The sequence below is a fragment of the Rhinopithecus roxellana genome, chromosome 8 (assembly GCF_007565055.1).
Source record: "Rhinopithecus roxellana isolate Shanxi Qingling chromosome 8, ASM756505v1, whole genome shotgun sequence".
NCBI classification, from domain to species: Eukaryota; Metazoa; Chordata; class Mammalia; order Primates; family Cercopithecidae; genus Rhinopithecus; species Rhinopithecus roxellana.
In genome coordinates, this window is record NC_044556.1 from 16,555,852 (window position 1) to 16,576,248 (window position 20,397).

Consider the following 20,397-nt stretch of genomic DNA (forward strand, 5'->3'; position numbering starts at 1 on the left):
AAGAGAAAAAGAAAATGATCGGCAGACGGCAGAACACCAGACCGTATGGATACAACCAAGTATCGATGGGTATCACAGACCTGGGCTTCCAAGGACACTGTGACAAAATTGGAGAGGAGGCCCCAGACCCAGAGAAGGTACCTGCAAATCAGAACCAGGAAAGGACTTGCATCTAGAATATAGAAAGAGCATTTACAGCTCAATGATAGGACCAACACCCCAATAAGAAAACCACAAAAGAGGTCAACGGATACTTGATCAGAGGAGACCTATGAATGGCCAGGCAGCACGTGAGAAGATGTTCGGCATCATTGGTCGTCACGGAAATGCAAATCCAAACCACAGTGACAGGCCAGATGCATGGCTCATGCCTGTAATCCCAACACTTCAGGAGGCTGAGACAGGTAGATCACTTGAGGCCAGGAGTTGTAGACCAACCTGGACAACATGACGAAACCCCGTCTCTACAAAACTACAAAAATTAGCCTGTAGTGCCGGCTACTCGGGAGGCCGAGGTGGGCAGATCACTTGAGCCCAGGAGGACAAGACTGCATTGAGCCATTATTGTGCTACTGCACTCCAGCCTGCACAACAGAGCAAGATCCTGCCTCAAAACGAATGCTGCAGTGGCTCATGCCTGTAATTCCAGCACTTTGGGAGGCTGAGGCAAGTGGATCACCTGAGGTCAGGAGTTTGAGACCAGCCTGACCAACATGGAGAAGCCCCATCTCTACTAAAAATACAAAATTAGCCAGGCATGGTGGCACATGCCTGTAATCTCAGCTACTTGGGAGGCTGAGGCAGGAGAATCGCTTGAACCCAGGAGGTGGAGGTTGCAGTGAGCCAAAATCGCGTCACTGCATTCCAGCCTGGGCAACAGAATGATACTCCATCTCAAAAAAAAAAAAAAAGCCCACAGTGACATACCACTGCACCCCCACTAGGATGGCTAGAATAAAAAAGACAGTGAATAACAAATATTGGCCAGGCGTGGTGGCTCATGCCTATAATCCCAGCACTTTGGGAGGCCAAGGTGTGCAGATCACTTGACATAGGTCAAGAGTTCGAGATCAGCCTGGCCAACATGACAAAACCCCACCTCTACTAAAAATACAAAAATTAGCTGGGTATGGTGGCACATGCCTGTAATTCCAACCACTCTGGGGGCTGAGGCAATATAATCGCTTGAACCCGGGAGGCAGAGGTTGCAGTGAGCCAAGATTGTGCCATTGCACTCCATCCTGAATGACAGAGCGAGACTCCATCTCAAAAAAAAAAAAATCAATATTAACACAATACTAAAATGTAATGTTTTATTCTTTCTCTTTTTCTCTTAATGACAGAGCTGTCGTCGAGAAATATCTGCTTGAAAAGTCTCGCCTGGTGTCTCAGGAGAAGGATGAGAGGTAGGAGAACGCTTTCCTGGGAATCTCTGAATGCCACGCCATGTTTGCGTTTCCTCCTACAGAAGAGAGAAGCAAAGCAAATGTCCTGAGGTCGGAAGAACTCGGGGAGGCCATCGAGGCTCTCACAGGATCAGGGCCTGCCCATCCATCTTCTCCCCAGACCTGCTCCTGTGGCCTCACACTTTGTCCTCATACCTCCCAAGCCACCTTTGTGTGCCTCCCTGGAGGTTTTATCCCCAGTACGTGCTCAGATGTCTGCACAAAATATACTTAGATTGGAAGCATTTCTCAGGCATGGTAGCATGTGCCTGTAGTCCCAACTATTCAGGAGGTCTAAGCGGGAGGATCACGTGAGTCCAAGAGGTTGAGGCTGCAGTGAGCTAGACACCACACTTCAGTGTGGGCAATAGAGCAAGTTTGTCTCTTTGTTTTTGTTTGGTTGGTTGGGGTTTTTTTTTTTTTTTTGGTTTGTTTGTTTGAGTCAGAGTCTTGCTCTGTCACCCAGGCTAGAGTGCAGTGGTGTCATCCCGGCTCATTGCAACCTCCACCTCCTGGATTCAAGCGATTCTCATGCCTTAGCCTCCCAAGTAGCTGGGATTACAGACGTGCACCACCACGCCTGGCTACAGTCCTTGTCTCTTTAAGAAAAAAAAAAAAACAGGCCTGTAGCGGTGGCTCACGCCTGTAATCCCAACACTTTGGGAGGCCTAAGCGGGAGGATCACATGAACCCAGGAGTTCGAGACCAGCTTGGTCAACATGGCGAAATCCTGTCTCTGCAAAAAAAAAAAAAAAATTTGCTGGGCATGGTGACACACACCTGTAGTCCCAGCTACTCAGGAGGCTGAACTGGGAGGATCACTTGAACCCAGGTGGTTGAGGCTGCATTGAGCTGTGATCGCACCATTGCACTTCAGCCTGAGCAACAGAGCAAGACCCTATCTCAAAAAAAAAAAAAAAAGAAATATTTCCGATTGACAAGTAAGTGAGATGTACACCCACCCACCTCCAATCCTCCGGAAATCTATTTGCTCAAGATGCTCATTTGTTTCTTTTTGTTTTTTTAAGACATAAGAACTGACTTACTGTTTTAAATCTGTACATATTTGAGGTGTGCTCTCCAAAGCCATGTTAGTAGTGGTTTGCAGAGTAGCTATTGCTTGGCCTCCAAAAACAACTGTGTTCCTCCCAATTTTGACCTGTAGGAACTACCACGTGTTTTATTATTTGTTACTCGGGGTCAGCGAGGAAGAGCGCCGAGAATTTCAGCTCAAGCAGCCTGAAGATTATTTCTACCTCAACCAGGTAAACAGCCTCAAGCCCCAGTCACAAATGCCACCTCTGTTCCCAGCTTCAAGCTGTTTATGCATAGCCGGGAAGTCAGAGGCAGCCTGCCCTGGCCCCCAAACCCGCTCCCAGAAGGCAGCATTAAAAGAACCCATTCATTCCCCTGGTCCTGGGGCCCTGCCCCGCTAGCTCCAGCCAAAATCACTCTGGCACGCCACCCTCGCCGGCCCAGGAATGCCCAAAGTACCGATGCCTTTGTTTTCCAGCATAACTTGAAGATTGAAGATGGGGAGGACCTGAAGCATGACTTTGAGAGGCTCAAGCAGGCCATGGAGATGGTGGGCTTCCTCCCCGCCACCAAGAAGCAGTAAGCGTGTGGGCCCCGGGTACCGTCCCTCAGAGCGTACAGGGGGCACACATGTCCCTTACCAGTCACTCTGAGGTCTAACCTGCAACCCAGTGAAAACGGGCAGGCAGTGTCCTGAACAGAGCTGCCATAGGGAGTGTGGCCCAATAGCAGTGAGCACATGAGAAGCCATTGGTCATTAGGCGATGCTAATTAAAGGTAACGTGAACATACTTAACACTGCCGAACTGTACCCTTAAAAATGGTTTGGCCAGGCGCCAGGTGGCTCACTCACGCCTGTAATCCCAGCACTTTGGGATGCCAAGGTGGAGGATTGCATGGGCCCAGGAGTTCAAGACTAGCCTGGGCAACATGGTGAAACCCCATCTCTACAAAAAATAAATAAAATTAGTCAGGCGTGGTAGTACACACGTGTGGTCCCAGCTACTTGTGACACTGAGGTGGGAGGATCACTTGGGCCAGGGAGGAAGAGGCTTCAGTCAGCCATGATCACGCCACTGAACTAATCACGCCACTCTAGGTGACAAAGCGAGACCCAGTCTCAAAAACAAAAATAGTTTAAAGAATACTGGGTGCGATTGTTCACACATGTAATCACAGTGCTTTGGAAGGCCAAGGCAACAGGATCACTTAAAGCCAGGAGTTCAAGGCTGTGAGCTAGGATTGTACCACTTCATTTCAGCCCAGGCAAAAGAGCAAGACCCTGTCTCTAAAAATCAAAGAAGTTAAGGTAGTGAATTTCATATTATGCTTATGTTACTACAGTTTTTTTTTTTTTTTAGGTGGGGTCTCACTCTTTCACCTAAGCTGGAGTGAAGTGGTGAGATCATGGCTCACTGCAGCCTTGACCTCCCCTGGTTCAGGTGATCCTCCCACCTCTGCCTGCCAAGTAGCTGGGACTACAGGCGCGTGCCACCACACCCGGACGATTTTTTGTAGAGACAGGGTTTCCTCATGTTGCCCAGGCTAATTTTGAATTCCTGGACTCAAGCCATCCACCTGCATAAGCCTCCCAGCATGCTGGAATTATAAGCACAAGCCACCGAGCCCAGCAATTTAAATTTTTTTAAACCAGGCATGGTGGCTCACGCCTGTTATCCCAGCTATTTGGGAGGCCAAGGCAGGAAGATCGCTTGAGACCAGGAGTTTGGGACCAACCTGGGTAACATAGCAAGACCCCATCTATTTATTTTTTTTTTTAATTATCCAGGCATGGTGGCACACACCTGTAGTCCCAGCTACTTGGGAGGCTGAATTGGGAGGATCACTTGAGCCCAGAAGTTCACAGCTACAGTGAGCTAAGATGGCACCTCTGGCCTGGACGCAGTGGCTCACGCCTGTGATCCCAACACTTTGGGAGGCCGTGGCAGGTGGATTGCCTGAGCTCAGGAGTTCAAGGCCAGCCTGGGCAACATGGCGGAACTCCATCTCTACTAAAAATATGAAAAATTCGCCAGGCATGGTGGTACACGCCTGTAATCCCAGCTACTCAGGAGGCTGAGGCACGAGAATCACTTAAACACGGAAGGCAGAGGCAGCCGTGAGCCGAGATTGTGCCAATGCTCTCCAGCCTGGGCGACAGAGCAAGACTCTGTCTCAAAAAAAAAAAAAAAAAAAAAAGCACCTCTGAATAGCCAGTGGACTCCAGCCTGGACAACATAGCCAGTGACTGGCCAGACATCCCATCAAGTTCACAGACAGCATTAGACATCAGGACAGTGGTTCCTCTGGGGTTGGGGGACTCCAGGATCCAGGACTTGGAATGTTTTATTTCTTGGTCTGGAGGCTAGTTAGAGGGATCTGTACACACTTTTTTTAAAAAAAAACAGTTTCACTAGCCAGGCATGGTGGTGCAAACCTATAGTTCCAGCTACCCAAGAGGCTAAGGTAGGAGGCTCACCTGAGCCAAGGGAGGTTGAGGCTGCAGTGAGCCGTGATTGTGCCACTGCACTCCGGCCTGGGTGACAGTGTGAGACCCTGTTTCATAAAGAGAGAAAATAGCTGTCTAGCCAGGTGCAGTGGCTCATGCCAGTAATCCCGGGTATTCAGGAGGCCAAGGCAGGAGGATCACTTGAGACCAGGAGTTTGAGACCAGCCTGGGCAACATAGCAAGAGTCCGTCCCTTTAAAAATATGTTTTTAAATTAGCCAAATGTGGTGGCCTGTAGTACCAGCTACTCAGGAGCCTGAGGCAGTAGAATCACTTGAGCCCCGGAGTTGGAGGTTATAGTGAGCTATGATTGTGTCACTGCACTCCAACCTGGGCGACGGAGCCAGATCAAATCTCAGGAAAAAGGTAACTGTCTGCAAAGTCACATTCCACAGAGGCAGTCTTCAACAGAGGCCTTAGATATTTTTCCAACTTCATGCGTTCTGAACAAAATTTGCTGGTTTTATGGATTCAGCCCAGTTCCCTGGAAGTATCTGATGTCTTGGGAATGTAGAAACTGCCCAAATGTGAGTGCCTTTTCTTTCCCAGGATTTTTGCCGTCCTCTCGGCCATCCTGTACCTAGGCAACGTCACTTACAAGAAGAGAGCTACAGGCCGAGAGGAAGGGTTGGAGGTCGGTCCGCCCGAGGTGCTGGACACCCTGTCGCAGCTTCTGAAGGTACTGATCGCCATCTCTGTCCCTCCTGAGGCCTGACTCAGGGCTGCTGGCTATCTCTCAATACGAGGGACCATACCCACAACTTCCTGTGTAGGCTGAGGTTTCATCAACCAGGACCTTACGTCTTCCGCTATCATCTCTACAGTGTTGCTTCCTCATTTCTGATGAGCTCTGTGGATGGGGGCATCTCCTCCTCCCACCTTCAAGTGAAACCCTCTCTGAAACTACAGCTCAGGGGCCAGGTGTGATGGCTCACACCTGTAGTCCCAGCACTTTGGGAGGCCGAGGTGGGAGGATCAACTGAGGTTGGGAGTTCAAGACCAGATTGGCTAACATGGTGAAACCCCATCTCTACTAAAAATACAAAAAGAAATTAGCCAGGCATGGTGGTACGTGCCTATAGTCTAAGGTACTCAGGAGGCAGAGGCACGAGAATCACTTGAACCTGGGAGGCAGAGGCTGCAGTGAGCCAAGATTGCGCCACTGCACTCCAATCTGGGCGACAGAGCGACGCTCTGTCTCAAAGAAAAAAAAAAAAAAAAAAAAGAAAGAAAAAAACTACAGCTTGGGGCTGCGTGCAGGTGTTGATGGTGTGCCCCTGTAATCCCAGCTTCCCAGGGGGCAAGGCAGGAAGATTACTTGAGCCTAGGAGTTCACTGCTGCAGTGAGCTGTGATCGTGCCACTGCCCTCCAGCTGGGGTGAGTGACAGAGTAAGGCCCCGTCTCTTAAAAAACAAAAAATTCTGGTTTGATCATTTTCTCATTGGACCTGCCGTCCCTTCCTCCTCCCCTGGTTCTCAGCCAGGGGCAATTGTGCCCCCAGGACACACTGGGCAATGTCTGGAGACCTTTCTGGTTGCCATACTCTGGGTTGCTCCTGGCATCTGCTAGGTAGAGGCCATGGATGCTGCTCAACAGCCCGCAGTGCACAGGACAGCCCCCCCCGGAGAATTATCCAGCCCCAAGTGCAAAAGGCAGTGAGGCCGAGGAACCCTACCCGTCTTTTGTTTTTTTATTCCATTTATGCTTAGTGTTCCATTATTGGTACAGGAGCCCCAGCTTCTGTGGAGTTCTTGGGGATATGTGAGCATCTGCTGGGATATTCAGAGAAAGCCCCTGCCAGCCGGGCACGATGGCTCACGCCTGTAATCCCAGCACTTTGGGAGGCTGAGGCAGGTGGATCATCTAAGGTCAGGAGTTCAAGACCAGTTCGAGAACATCAGGCCCCAAAACCTGACCAGTATGGAGAAACCCTATCTCTACTAAAAATACAAAAATTAACTGAGCATGGTGGCACACACCTGTTGTCCCAGCTATTCAGGAGGCTGAGACAGGAGAATCGCTTGAACCCGGGAGGCAGAGGTTGCAGTGAGCCAAGATTGCGCCACTGCACTCCAGCCTGGGCGACAGAGCAAGACTCCATCTAAAAAAAAAAAAAGAGAGAGAGAAGGCCCCCGCTTATTCCCCACTCTTGCTGCTGGTAGGCAGAGACCACCAGCTCAGAAAGGTAGCTTGGCAGTTTGGGGAGAGATGAGCATGTCGGCTGTCTAGGTAAGGTCTAAGCCCAGCCCCTGTGCAATGGATGGGAACCACCAGCTCCAACAGGCAAAGCAGTGAGTGCTGGTCACCAGGCGCCACCTGGACCCGCGGCTCGCACTCACATAAGGCCTGTGCACGCACATACCCGGGCCACGGAACATGAGCATCCGGCAAGCCCATGCTATGTGGGAATTCTGAAACCTGCCAGGTGTAAAACAGCACATTGCAGGCCACGCACGGTGACTCATGCCTGTAATCCCAGCACTTTGGGAGGCCCAGGTAGGCGGATCACCCGAGGTCAGGAGTTTGAGACCAACCTGGCCAGTGTGGAGAAACATCATCTCTACTAAAAATACAAAAATTAGCTGGGTGTGGTGGTGGGCACCTGTAATCCCAGCTACTGGGGAGACTGAGGCAGGAGAATTGCTTGAACCCGGGAGGCGGAAGTTGCAGTGAGCCAGGATTGTACCACTGAACTCCAGCCTGGGCAACAGAGTGAGACTCTGTCTCAAAAAAAAAAAAAAAAAAAAAAAAAAAATGCCAGCACATCGCAGGTGGGTGGGCAGGCTTCACGGCCCACTTCCAGGCCCGGCTGCTGAGGGTCTGTCTCCCAGCTACCTCAGGCTCCGGGCCTTGCCTCAGTGACACTAGAACATGCCTGATAAGCCCTCCATCTCCCTTTTCCTTCTCCCTCTCCTTGACCTCCAAACAGGTGAAGCGAGAAATCTTGGTGGAGGTTCTGACCAAAAGAAAAACAGTGACCGTCAACGACAAGCTCATCCTTCCCTACAGCCTCAGCGAGGTGAGCACTGCCCAGGCACTCACAGAGTGCCAGACCCCAAAACCCAAGTGGGAATGGTCTTTGGAAAGAGCTGGGGTGAGTGGGCCGTCCGTTCCTGTCCCTGAAATGCTAGAATGGAACCCAGGCAGTGCCTGTGATTGTCATGTGAGTTCAGGTGTGGCACAAGTCAGCCTGGGAGGCAAACCATGGCCCTCAGGCTGGAACTTGAGCTACATGCATTCATCTCTGTGTTTTTAGATGTTCCGTGTGCGTGCTGGTTCTCACCAGCAATAGCTGGCCAGCTCCAGCCTTCCACCTGGTTTTGCTAATAAAGTTTTATTGGCACATGGCCATACCCATTCATTTACATACCACCTAAGACTGCTTTGGGGCCATAGCAGCTAAGCAGAGCGGTTGCGACAGAGAACATCAGGCCCCAAAGCCAAAAATAATGACTCCCTGGTCCCTTCCAGAAAAAAATATGCCCATCCCTGGACTCTGGAACATGACACTGACTACTCTTATGTAACTCCCAGCCTGTAAGTCTCAAGCCTGTGACTCTAAACCTTGTTAAGGTGCCTCCCTGTGGTCTTTGCCGCAGCCTGGATGTTTTCTCTGTGCTGTATTTCTCTTGCATTTTTGCATCTCAAGAGCAGGATCACTTGCAGCTTGTTTAACAACAGGAAAGTACCTAGTCACGATGGGGATTTTTAACCCCTCACCCGATGGGAAGCTGCTGTGGCATTTCAAACAGGCACAGGGGACATTCTGAACCCACATGGGTCCAGCGCATCACGTGATGTTGCCAGGAAGTTGCTGCACATCACCCAAGACCCGGGCAGCACTAGTGCCCCCGAGAGGCTCCATGTAGAGCCAAAGGCACCAGGCAGGGGCTGCATTCTGTGTGGCTCCATTTCCTTGACACCCAAGAAATGCAAAACGAAGGGGATACATTCTAGATCGTCTGCCGCTGAATACATCTGTCAGAGCTGCAACCTGAATATGTGAAAAAAAAAAAAAAGACAATTTATTCTATATAGATTAGACCTTAAGAGCTTTTTTTTTTTTTTTTTGAGATAACGTCTCACTCTCGCCCAGGCTGGAGTGCAGTGGCACTATCTCGGCTCACTGCAACCTCCGCCTCCCGGGTTCAAGTGATTCTCATGCCTCAGCCTGCTGAGTAGCTTGGATTACAGGTGTGCACCATGAGGCCTGGCTAATTATTTTTGCATTTTTATTTTTATTTTATTTTTGAGACAGAATTTCGCTCTTGTTGCCCAGGCTGGAATGCAATGGCACAGTCTCGGCTCACTGCAACTTCCTTCTCCTGCGTTCAAGCAGTTCTCCTGCCTCAGCCTCCTGAGCAGCTGGGATTACAGGCATGTGCCACTACACCCGGCTAATTTTGTATTTTTAGTAGAGACAGGGTTTCACCATGCTGGTCAGGCTGGTCTCGAACTTCTGACCTCAGGTGATCCATCCGCCTTGGCCTCCCAAAATGCTGGGATTACTGGCTTGAGCCACCGTGCCCAGACTTTTTTTTTTTTTTTTTTTTTTTGCATTTTTAGTAGAGACGGGGTATCCACCCGCCTTGGCTCTCAAAGTACTGGGATTATAGGCGTGAGCCACCACGCCTGGCCACAAAAGAGCTTTGATGCACACGGTGACAGCCACATGGTGCCCCTGGAAGAGCAAGGGGCCTGAAGTTAGTTAGACCCTCCTTGCTGGTTCTACCACAATTGCACGCCCCACCCCCTCCCTGAGCCCAAGTTCCTCACTCAGCAACAATTTTGGTTGCTCTGAGGAGTGTATGGAAAGGCCTCAGCGGCCATTCCAGAGGTCGCTGGGTCTGTTAACGCCTCAGTGTGCAGGCACGTCCTCCAGGACGGGGAAAGGTGTGTGTTGGATGAGTCAAATGTTGACAGAGACCACCTTGGCTAGTTGCAGTGGCTCACGCCTGTAATTCCAACACTTAGGGAGGCCAAGGCAGAAGGCTTGCTTGAGCCCAGGAGTTCGAGTCCAGCCTTGGAATCATAGTGAGACCCTCGTCTCCACAATAAAATTAAAAAGTAAGGCCAGGCACAGTGGCTCATGCCTGTAATCCCAGCACTGGGAGGCCGAGGTGGGCAGATCGCTTGAGGCCATGAGTTTGAGACCAGCCTGGCCAACATGGCAAAACCCCATTTCTACTAAAAATACAAAAATTAGCCAGGCACAGTTGTACCTGCCTGTAATCCTAGCTACTCAGAAGGCTGAGGCTAGAGAATCGCTTGAACCCAGGAGGCAGAGGTTGCAGTGAGCCAAGACTGTGTCACTATACTTCAGCCTGGGTGACAGAACAAAAAAAAAAAAAAAGTAAAAATTAACCAGGTGTGGTGTTGTGTGCCTGTAGCCCGAGCTACACAGGAGGCTGAGGCAGGAAGATCGCTTGAGCCCAGGAAGTGGAGTTTGCAGTGAGCCAAGATTACACTAGTGCACTTCAGCCTGGACAACAGAGTGAGACCCTGTGTCAAAAAAAAAAAATACCAAGGGCCATCTTGGCCAGGCACAGTGGCTCATGCCTGTAATCACAGGACTTTGGGAGGCCAAGACAGGCGGATCACCTGAGGTCAAAGTTTGAGACCAGCCTGGCCAACATGGTGAAACTCCATCTCTAGTAAAAATACAAAAATTAGCCAGGTATGGTGGTGCTCACCTGTAATCTCAGCTACCTGGGAGGCTGAGACAGGAGAATTGCTTGACCCAGGAGGTGGAGGTTGCAATGAGCCGAGATCGTGCCGCTGCACTCCAGCCTGGGCGACAGAGCAAGACTCCAGTGCAGCGCCTGCCATGCTAGAGGTGAGCCACCCGCTCTGTGTCCATAGGCCATCACTGCCCGCGACTCCATGGCCAAGTCTCTGTACAGCGCCCTGTTCGACTGGATTGTGCTGCGGATCAACCACGCACTCCTCAACAAGAAGGACGTGGAAGAGGCAGTCTCGGTGAGTGCCCCCATTTGCTCCCTCAAGCCAGGTCAGGGGAGGCCACATCCTCACTACCAACATCCTTGGTGGGCAACCCAGAACATCCGGAACCGAGGCATCTGCAGTCAAGAGGCTGTTTCCCCCAACAGGCAGGACCAGGGAACAGGACAGGCTACAAAATTCAACAGGCCCAGGGCAGAATGAAAACAGGTCCCCTTATTCAAAAATGACAGAATCTGACATGCACCTATGGTCCCAGCTACTCAGGAGGCTGAGGCAGAAGGATTGCTTGAGCCCAGGAGGTCAAGGCTGCAGTGAGCTGTGGTGGCGCCACTGCACTCCAACCTGGGCAACAGAGCAAGACCCTGCCTCAAAAAAAAAAAAAAAAGTATGGATTCCATGCTGGTAATGGCAAAGTGTTCTGCCGAGCAGCAGGGACTCAGGACCTAACAGGTCACAGCCTGTAGAGCCAGCCCCTCTCATGAAGGCTGGCTCCCGCGGCGGGCACCTGCGGGTAGTGACCATTTTCTCTGTCTCTCCTAGTGCCTGTCCATCGGGGTCCTGGACATCTTTGGATTTGAAGACTTCGAGAGGAACAGCTTCGAGCAGTTCTGTATCAACTACGCCAATGAGCAGCTACAGTATTACTTCAACCAGCACATCTTCAAGCTGGAGCAGGTGCGGAAAGGGCTTTTTTGTCAATTTTTTGAACTTGGTAAACCAGACATCACGTGAAATTTACCATCTTAACCATTTGTAAATTTACAAATCTTAACCATTTGTAAATATTCAGTTCAGCGGCGGTAAGTGCATTCACACATTCACAGTTACGCAAACACCACCACCATACATCTCCAGAACTCTTTCATTTTGCCAAACTGAGACTGTCCCCATGAAACACTCATTCCCCATTCCCCCTCCTGCAAGCCCTGAACTCACCATTCCCCTTTCTTTTTTTTTTTTTTGAGACGGAGTCTCGCTCTGTCGCCCGGGCTGGAGTGCAGTGGCTGGATCTCAGCTCACTGCAAGCTCCGCCTCCCGGATTTACCGCCATTCTCCTGCCTCAGCCTCCGAGTAGCTGGGACTACAGGCGCCCGCCACCTCGCCCGGCTAGTTTTTTCTATTTGTTAGTAGAGACGGGGTTTCACCGTGTTAGCCAGGATGGTCTCGATCTCCTGACCTCGTGATCCGCCCGTCTCGGCCTCCCAAAGTGCTAGGATTACAGGCTTGAGCCACCGCGCCCGACCCCCTTTTTTTTTTTTGAGACAGGGTCTTGCTCTGTCACCCAGCTAGAGTGGTATAATCATAGCTTACCGCAGCCTCAAACTCCTAGGCTCAAGTGATCCTCCTTCCTCGGCCTCCCGAGTAGCTGAAACCACAGGTGCACACCACCATGCCTGGCTAATTTTTGTATTTTTTGTAGAGACAAGATTTTGCCATGTTGCCCAGGCTAGTCTCGAACTCCTGAGCACAAGCAGTCTGCCCACCTCTATCTCCCAAAGTGCTTGGGATTACAGTTGTGAGCCACCATGCCTGGCCCATTCTACTTTCTGTCTCTATCATTTTTGACTAAGTGCCTCATATAAGTGAAATTAGACATTATTTGTCTTTTTGTGACTGGCTTATTTCACATAGTATAAAGTCCTCATGGTTCATCCACATGGTAGCATGTGTCAGAATTTCCTTCTTTTTCAAGGCTGTGTAATATTCCATTTTCTGGATGTACCACATTTTGTTCATCCATCCTTCAGTAGACACTTGGGTTGCTTCCAGCTTTTGGCTATCGTGCATAATGCTTTTTTGAACATGGGTGTGCAAATATCTCTTCAAGACACTGCTTTCAATTCTTTCGGGTATATACCCAGAAGTGGACTTGCTGGATCGTATGGTAATTCTGTTTTTAACTTTTTTGAAGAGCCACCATACTGTTTTCCATAACAGCTGCAGCATTTTATAAGGAAATACCATGTTGTTGCACACCCAGCCCAAAGGGAAAACAGACTGAGCTAGAACCGGAATCTCCCTGGAGGCCCAGATCATTGGTGAACTTGCCGCAGAATTTTTCTCAGTCAGAAGGAAAATTTAAGAAAACCCACCCAGCCCGGAATGAGGCAAATGTCAGGGATGTTTTGAGCCACAGTTCATTTGGGGGCTTCTCTGTCCAAACAAAATCTTTTTTATGAGAGAGAAACAGGGCTGCCTTTTAAGGATTTGCTTAGCTCAAAGACATTGATAACCTATCTGACGTGTCTTTTTTTTTTTTTTTTTTTTTTTTTTTTTTTTTTTTTTGGAGATGGAGTCTGTCTCTGTCACCCAGGCTGGAGAGCAGTGGCATGATCTTGGCTCACTGCAACCTCTGCCTCCCTGGTTCAAGCGATTCTCCTGCCTCAGCCTCCCGAGTAGCTGGGACTATAGGCACGCGCCACCACGCCCCGCTAATTTTTTTGTGTTTTTACTAGAGATGGGGTTTCACCCTGCTGGCCAGGCTTGTCTCAAACTCCTGATCTCGGGCGATCTGCCCACCTTGGCCTCCCAAAGTGCTGGGATTACAGGCATGAGCCACCGCGCCTGGCCCTGACGTGTCTTTTCACAGCTAAATAGTCAACCATCCTTATTCATGTCTTCTCCTTCACATTGATGATTCTGATGGGAAAATGAAACTGGCAGGCTTATGTAAATATCCAGCTGATTTTCCTATTAAGCTTTTTGGCAGTGAATCATTTGGGAGTGTAGCTGGTCAGAATTAAGTTGTGCAGGAAGGGTGACACACGCACTAAATTGTGAAGACTTAGCGTGTGAGAAAAAAGAACATACACTGTCTCAGTAGCTCACTGTAGCCTTGAACACTGAGGTTTAGATGATCCTACCACCATAGCCTCCCGAGTAGCTGAGACTATAGTTGCACACCACCACAACCAGCTAGTTTTTTGGTTTTATTTTTTGTAGAGACAGGGTCTTGCTATGTTGCCCAGGCTGGTCCTGAACTCCTGGCCTCAAGTGATCCTCCCACATTGGCCTCTCAGTCATTTTTTATGTCAATTACACATTAACGTGATCACATTTTAGATATACAGGGTTAAATTAAGTGTATTATTAAAGTTAATTTTGAGCTATTCACAGAGGCACATAGCTGTAGTCCCAGCTACTGAGGAGGCTGAGGTGGGAGGATTACTTGAGCCCAGGAGGTCGAGGCTGCAATGAGCTACAGTTGTGCCACTGTACTCCAGCCTGGGTGATAGAACGAGACCCTGTCTCAAAAAAAAAAAAAAAAAATTAATTTCACCTATTCTTTTACTTTTTACATGTGATTATTAGAAAATTTGAGGCTGGGCATCGTGGCTAATGCTAACAAACCAGTGCTTTGGGAAGCCAAAGTAAGAGGATTGCTTGACGTCAGGAGTTCAAGGCTGCAGTGACCTATGGTCACACCACTGTACTCCATACTGGGCAACAGAGCAAGACCCTGTCACTTAAAAAAAAAATTGAGACAGAGTTTCTGCCAAAAAATTTTTATTTTATTTTATTTTATTTTTTATTTATTTTATTTTTATTTTATTTTATTTTTTGAGATGGAGTCTCGCTCTGTTGCCCAGGCTGGAGTGCAGTGGCGCAAATTCGGCTCACTGCAAGCTCCGCCTCCCGGGTTCACGCCATTGTCCTGCCTCAGCCTCCTGAGTATCTGGGACTACGGGCACCCGCCACCACGTTTGGCTAATTTTTGTTTTTTTAGTAGAGACGGGGTTTCACTGTGTTAGCCAGGATGGTCTCAATCTTCTGACCCTGTGATTCGCTCGCCTCGGCCTCCCAACGTGCTGGGATTACAGCCGTGAGCCACTGTGCCTGGCCAAAAAATTTTTTTATTAACCAGGCATAGTGGCACATGCCTGTAGTCCTAGCTACTGGGGAGGCTGAGGCAAGTGGATCACTCGAACCCAGGAGTTTGAGGCTACCGTGAGCTATGATTGCACCACCGCTCTCCAGTGTAGGCAACACTGTGAGACCCTATCTCTTAAAAGAAAAAAAGAAAATGTGAAGATTCCTGTTGGACAACATAGCTCTGGAGCAGGGGCCAGCAAACCACAGCCTATGGGTCAAATCCAGTCCCACAAATTGTCTTTATAAATAAAGCTTTATTAGCATTGGTTTATATTATCATCTGTGGCTATTTTCACATCACAGCTGTTAGTTGCAGCAGATAGTATCTGATTCATAAGGTGCTATCTGGCCCGTTACAGAGAAAGTTTGCCAACCTCTAGATGATTTAAAGTGTGATTTTTTTTTTTTTTTCTTTTTTTTTGAGACAGAGTCTTGCCCTGTCACCCAGGCTGGAGTGCAATGGTGCAATCTCAGTTCAATGCAATCTCCACCTCCCAGGTTCTAGCAATTCTCCTGCCTCAGCCTCTCCAGTAGCTGGGATCACAGGCATGCGCCACCACACCTGGCTAATTTTTGTATTTTTAGTAGAGACAGGTTTTTACCATGTTGGCCAGGCTGGTCTTGAACTCCTGACCTCAGGTGATCTGCCCGCCTCAGCCTCTCAAAGTGCTGGGATTACAAACATGAGCCACCATGCCCAGCCCTTAAGTGTGATATTTAAAGCACCAAGCTGTGGTCAGTATTTGAGAATGTGCATTTTTGTTTCCTGTTTACAATCATTCGTTTATCTAGTATGTTTATATAACTATTAATGTATTCATATTGATGTACTCATATGCATTTTGTTATTGATATATTTATGTATTTTTTTTCACTTTTAAGTTCAGGAGTACATGTGCAGGTTTGTTATGTAGGTGAATTTGTGTCATGGGGGTTTGTTGCACAGATTATTTCATCACCCAGATATTAAGCCTAGTACCCATTAGTTATTTTTCCTGATCCTCTCCCTCCTCCCACCCTCCACCCCCAGTAGGCCCCAGTGTGTGTTGTTCCCCTCTATGTGTCCATGTGTTCTCATCATTTGGTTCCCTCTTATAAACAAGAACATGCAGTATTTGGTTTTCTGTTCCTGCGTTAGTGTGCTAAGGATAATGGCCTCCAGCTCCATCCATGTTCCTGAAAAGGACATGACCTCTTTCCTTTTTTATGGCTGGGTAGTATTCCTTGATGTATATGCACCACATTTTCTTGATCCATTAATGGGCATTTAGGTTACTTCCATTTCTCTGCTATTGTGCGTAGTGCTGCAAAGAATACATGCATGCAGATACATTTACATGTAAACATGCCTGTTGATACACAAATATGTTCCTACCATGTGGGGATCCCTTATCCAAACTGCTCGGGACAAGAAGGGTCTCAAGTTTGGGATTTTTTCAGATTTTTCAATATTTGTGTTATACTTACTGGTTGAACATCCCAAATCTGAAAACCCAAAATCTGAAATGCTTCAATGAGCATAGTCTTTGAGCATCACATAACATTGGCAGTCCAAAAGTTTTGGATTTTTTTTTTTTTTTTTTTTTTTTTTTTTTTTGAGATGGAGTCTTGCTATATTGCCCAGGCTGGTCTCAAATTCCTGGGCTGAAGCCATCCTCCTGCCTCAGCCTCCCAAGTACCTAGGACTACTGGTATGTGCCACTACACCTGGCTGGTTTTTTTTTATGTTTTATATTTTATTTTTATTTATTTTTTCTTTTTCTTTGAGACGGAGTCTTGCTCAGTCGCCCAGGCTGGTGTGTGGTGGTGCGATCTCGGCTCACTGCAAGCTCTGCCTCCTGGGTTCACGCCGTTCTCCTACCTCAGCCTCCCGAGTAGCTGGGACTACAGGTGCCCGCCACTATGCCTGGCTAGTTTTTTTTTTTGTATTTTTAGTAGAGACTGGGTTTCACCATGTTAGCCAGGATGGTCTCAATCTCCTGACCTTGTGATCTGCCCGCCTCGGCCTCCCAAAGTGCTGGGATTACAGGCGTGAGCCACCGCAACCAGCCTGTATTTTATTTTTTGCACAGACAAGATCTTGCTATATTGTCCAGGCTGGTCTTGAGCTCCTGGCCTCAAGCGATCCTCCCACCTCGGCCTCTCAGTTACTTTTTATGTCAGTTACATGTTAACATGATCACATTTTGGATATATAGTATTAAATTAAGTGTATTAGAGCTTTTTTTTTTTTTGTGAGATGGAGTCTCACTCTGTCGCCCAGGCTGGAGTGCAGTGGCCGGATCTCAGCTCACTACAAGCTCCGCCTCCCGAGTTTACGCCATTCTCCTGCCTCAGCCTCCCGAGTAGCTGGGACTACAGGCGCCCGCCACCTCGCCCAGCTGGTTTTTTGTACTTTTTTAGTAGAGACGAGGTTTCATGGTGTTAGCCAGGATGGTCTCGATCTCCTGACCTCGTGATCCGCCCGTCTCGGCCTCCCAAAGTGCTGGGATTACAGGCTTAAGCCACCGCCCCCGGCTTTTTTTTTTTTTTTTTTGAGACCGAGTTTTGCTCTTGTTGCCCAGGCTAGAGTAGGACCAATGGCGCAATCTTGGCTCACTGCAACCTCCACCTCCCAGGTTCAAGCGATTCTCCTGCCTCGACCTCCTTAGTAGCTAGGATTACAGGCATGTGCCACTGTGCCTGGCTAATTTTGTGTCTTTAGTAGACATGGGATTTCACTCTGTTGGTCAAGCTGTTCTCAAACTCCTGACCTCAGGTGATCAACCCACCTTGGCCTCCCAAAGTGCTGGGATTACAGGCGTGAGCCACCGTGCCCTGCTCTATTAGAGTTAATTTTAAGCCACGCATCAATTTAAAAAGCTTCCGATTTTGAAGCATTTCAGATTTTCAGATTAGGGATACTGGACCTGTATGCAATACATGTTATGTAGATATTATATATCTGGGAGATAAGAAACTTACTGACCCCACACCACCCCTGCAGGAGGAATATCAGGGCGAGGGGATCACGTGGCACAACATCGGCTACACAGACAATGTCGGCTGCATCCATCTCATCAGCAAGAAGCCCACGGGCCTCTTCTACCTGCTGGACGAGGAGAGCAAGTGAGTGTCCACACCCCATCCGTCCCGGCACATCTACACATGGGCACTGGGTCGGGTTCTGCAGCCCCCAGAGCCTTACCCCAAATCCAGACTTTCCCAAAAACTCCTTTTTATTTTTGAGACAGGGTCTCACTCTGTCACCCAGGCTGGAGTGTAGTGGTGCAATCATAGCTCACTGCAGCCTCAACCTCCTGGGCTCAAGTGATCCCCCGACGTGAGCCTCTCCAATAGTTGTGACTACAGGGTCACACCACCATGCCCGGCTAATTTTTCTATTTCTTTGTAGCAACAGGGTTTCCTCATGTTGTCCAGGCTGGTCTCGAACTCTTGAGCTCAAGGGATCTTCCCGCCTCGGCATCCCAGAGTACTGGGATTACAGGCGTGTGCCACCACACCAGGCCTTGTCCTGAGAACATGTGTCTATTCAGTTTCACGTGACCACAAAACCCAAGCTTGTGTGTGCAAAATGCACAAACACCTCACTGAAAACATCAACACATGTGATTAATTTGTACACTTGAGGCACATCCGCCAGGAGTTTTCAGCAAAGGATTATGGACCTGTATCTAGAAAATAGAGACCAGGCCCGGGCATGGTGGGGCATACCTGTGACCCTAGCTACTCAGGAGGCTGAGGCAGGAGCATCGCTTGAGCCTAGGAGGTCGAGGCTGCAGTGAGCTGTGATCGTGTCACTGCACTCCAGCCTGAGCAATGGAGCAAGAGACAGGATTGGCAAGTTCTTGCAAAGGGCAGCGCAGTGTGTGGAACTGGGACCCAGATGCTGCCGGGCTCTGAACTCACTTCTGAGCCTTCCCCCCTCATCCCCGCAGTCCGCAGGGCACCGTGAAGGCGGACAGGAAGGTCAATAAGGCGTCTCATTCTGGGTCACCCAGTTGTAGTTAGTGAAGTCACATGACACGTACTGAACTACTTTCCTGTGGCTCCCCTAAGGAATCACTACAAGCCAGGTGGGCTCTTGAGTCCAGGAGTTTAAGACCAGCCTGGGCAACATAGAAAGAGTCCATCTTGGCCGGGCACACTGGCTTACGCCTGTAATCCCAGCACTTTGGGAGGCCGAGGCAGGCAGATCACCTGAGGTCAGGAGTTGGGAGACCAGCCTGGCCAACATGGTGAAACCTCGTCTCTACTGAAAATACAAAAATTAGCCAGGCATGGTGGCAGATACCTGTAATCCCAGCTACTCGGGAGGCTGAGACAGGAGAATCGCTTGAACCTGGGAGGCAGAGGTTGCAGTGACAGGAGATCACGCCATTGCACTCCAGCCTGGGTGACAGACCAAGACTCTGTCTCAAAAAAAAAGATTCCATCTCTACAAAAAAATTTTTAACCAGCCTGGCCAACATGGCAAAACCCCATCTCTACTAAAACTACAAAAATTAGCCAGGCATAGTGGCGGGTGCTTATAATTCCAGCTACTTGGGAGGCTGAGGCAGGAGAATCGTTTGAACCCAGGAGGTGGAATTCTTAAAACCACAGGAATCTATTATCTTATGGTTCTGGAAGCTGGAAGTCTAAAGTCAAAGTGTCAGCAGAGCTGTGCTGCCTCCAGAGGCTCCAAGCCCTTCCTTGCCTCTTCCAGCTTCTGGGGGTCCAGGCTTTCCTTGGCTTTTGGCCACATCACTGCAGTCCCTGCCTCCCTCTTCACATGGACTTCTTCCCTCTGTGTCTCCATCTCTCATCTCTCAGTCCTGTCTCCTCCTTTTCTTTTTTTTTTTTATGAGACAGGCTCTTGCTCTGTTGCCCAGGCTGGAGTGCAGTGGCACAGCCTTGGTTCACTGCAGCCTCGACCTCTCAGGCTCAAGCCATCCTCCTGCCTCAGTCTCTCAAGTGCCTGAGACTATAGGCATGCACCACCACACCCAGCTACGTTTTATTTTATTTTATTTTATTTTATTTTATTTTATTTTATTTTATTTTATATTTTTTGAGATGGAGTCTCTGTCGCCCAGACTGGAGGGTAGTGGCACCATCTTGGCTCAAGTTAATTGGCATCATCTTAGCTCAGTATAACCCCCACCTCCCAGGATCAAGCGATTCTTGTGTCTCAGCCTCCTGAGTCGCTGGGATTACAGGTGCCTTGCCACCATGCCCAGCTAATTTTTGTATTTTTAGTAGAGATGGGGTTTTTTCACCATGTTGGCCGGGCTGGTTAAAAAATTTTTTGGTGGAGATGGAATCTCCCTTTGTTGCCCGGCTAGTCGTGAACTCCTGGGCTCAAGCGATCCTCTCACCTTGACCTCCCAAAGTGCTGGCACCACAGGCGTGAGCCACTACACCTGACCCTGTCTTCTCTTTTTAGAAGGACACCATCCATATGGAACTAGGTCCCACACTGATGACCTCATCTTAACTAATTACACCTGCAAAGACCCTATTTTCCAAATAAGGTCACATTCAAAAGTTGGCGGGGGTGGGGGTTAAGATATGGACATACTGTTTTAT

At 49.0% G+C, this 20,397-nt stretch overlaps 1 protein-coding gene across 1 annotated transcript in view; it reads left to right on the forward strand.

The window, feature by feature from the left end:
• The window catches only part of MYO9B (myosin IXB), a 135,184-nt gene that overhangs the window by 72,549 nt on the left and 42,238 nt on the right, over positions 1–20,397 (forward strand). The window contains 8 exon segments of the mRNA XM_030934887.1: positions 1,344–1,406; positions 2,611–2,710; positions 2,959–3,059; positions 5,538–5,667; positions 7,919–8,008; positions 10,852–10,968; positions 11,494–11,628; positions 17,813–17,934. Of these exon segments, the coding sequence (XP_030790747.1) occupies positions 1,344–1,406; positions 2,611–2,710; positions 2,959–3,059; positions 5,538–5,667; positions 7,919–8,008; positions 10,852–10,968; positions 11,494–11,628; positions 17,813–17,934 (858 nt within the window).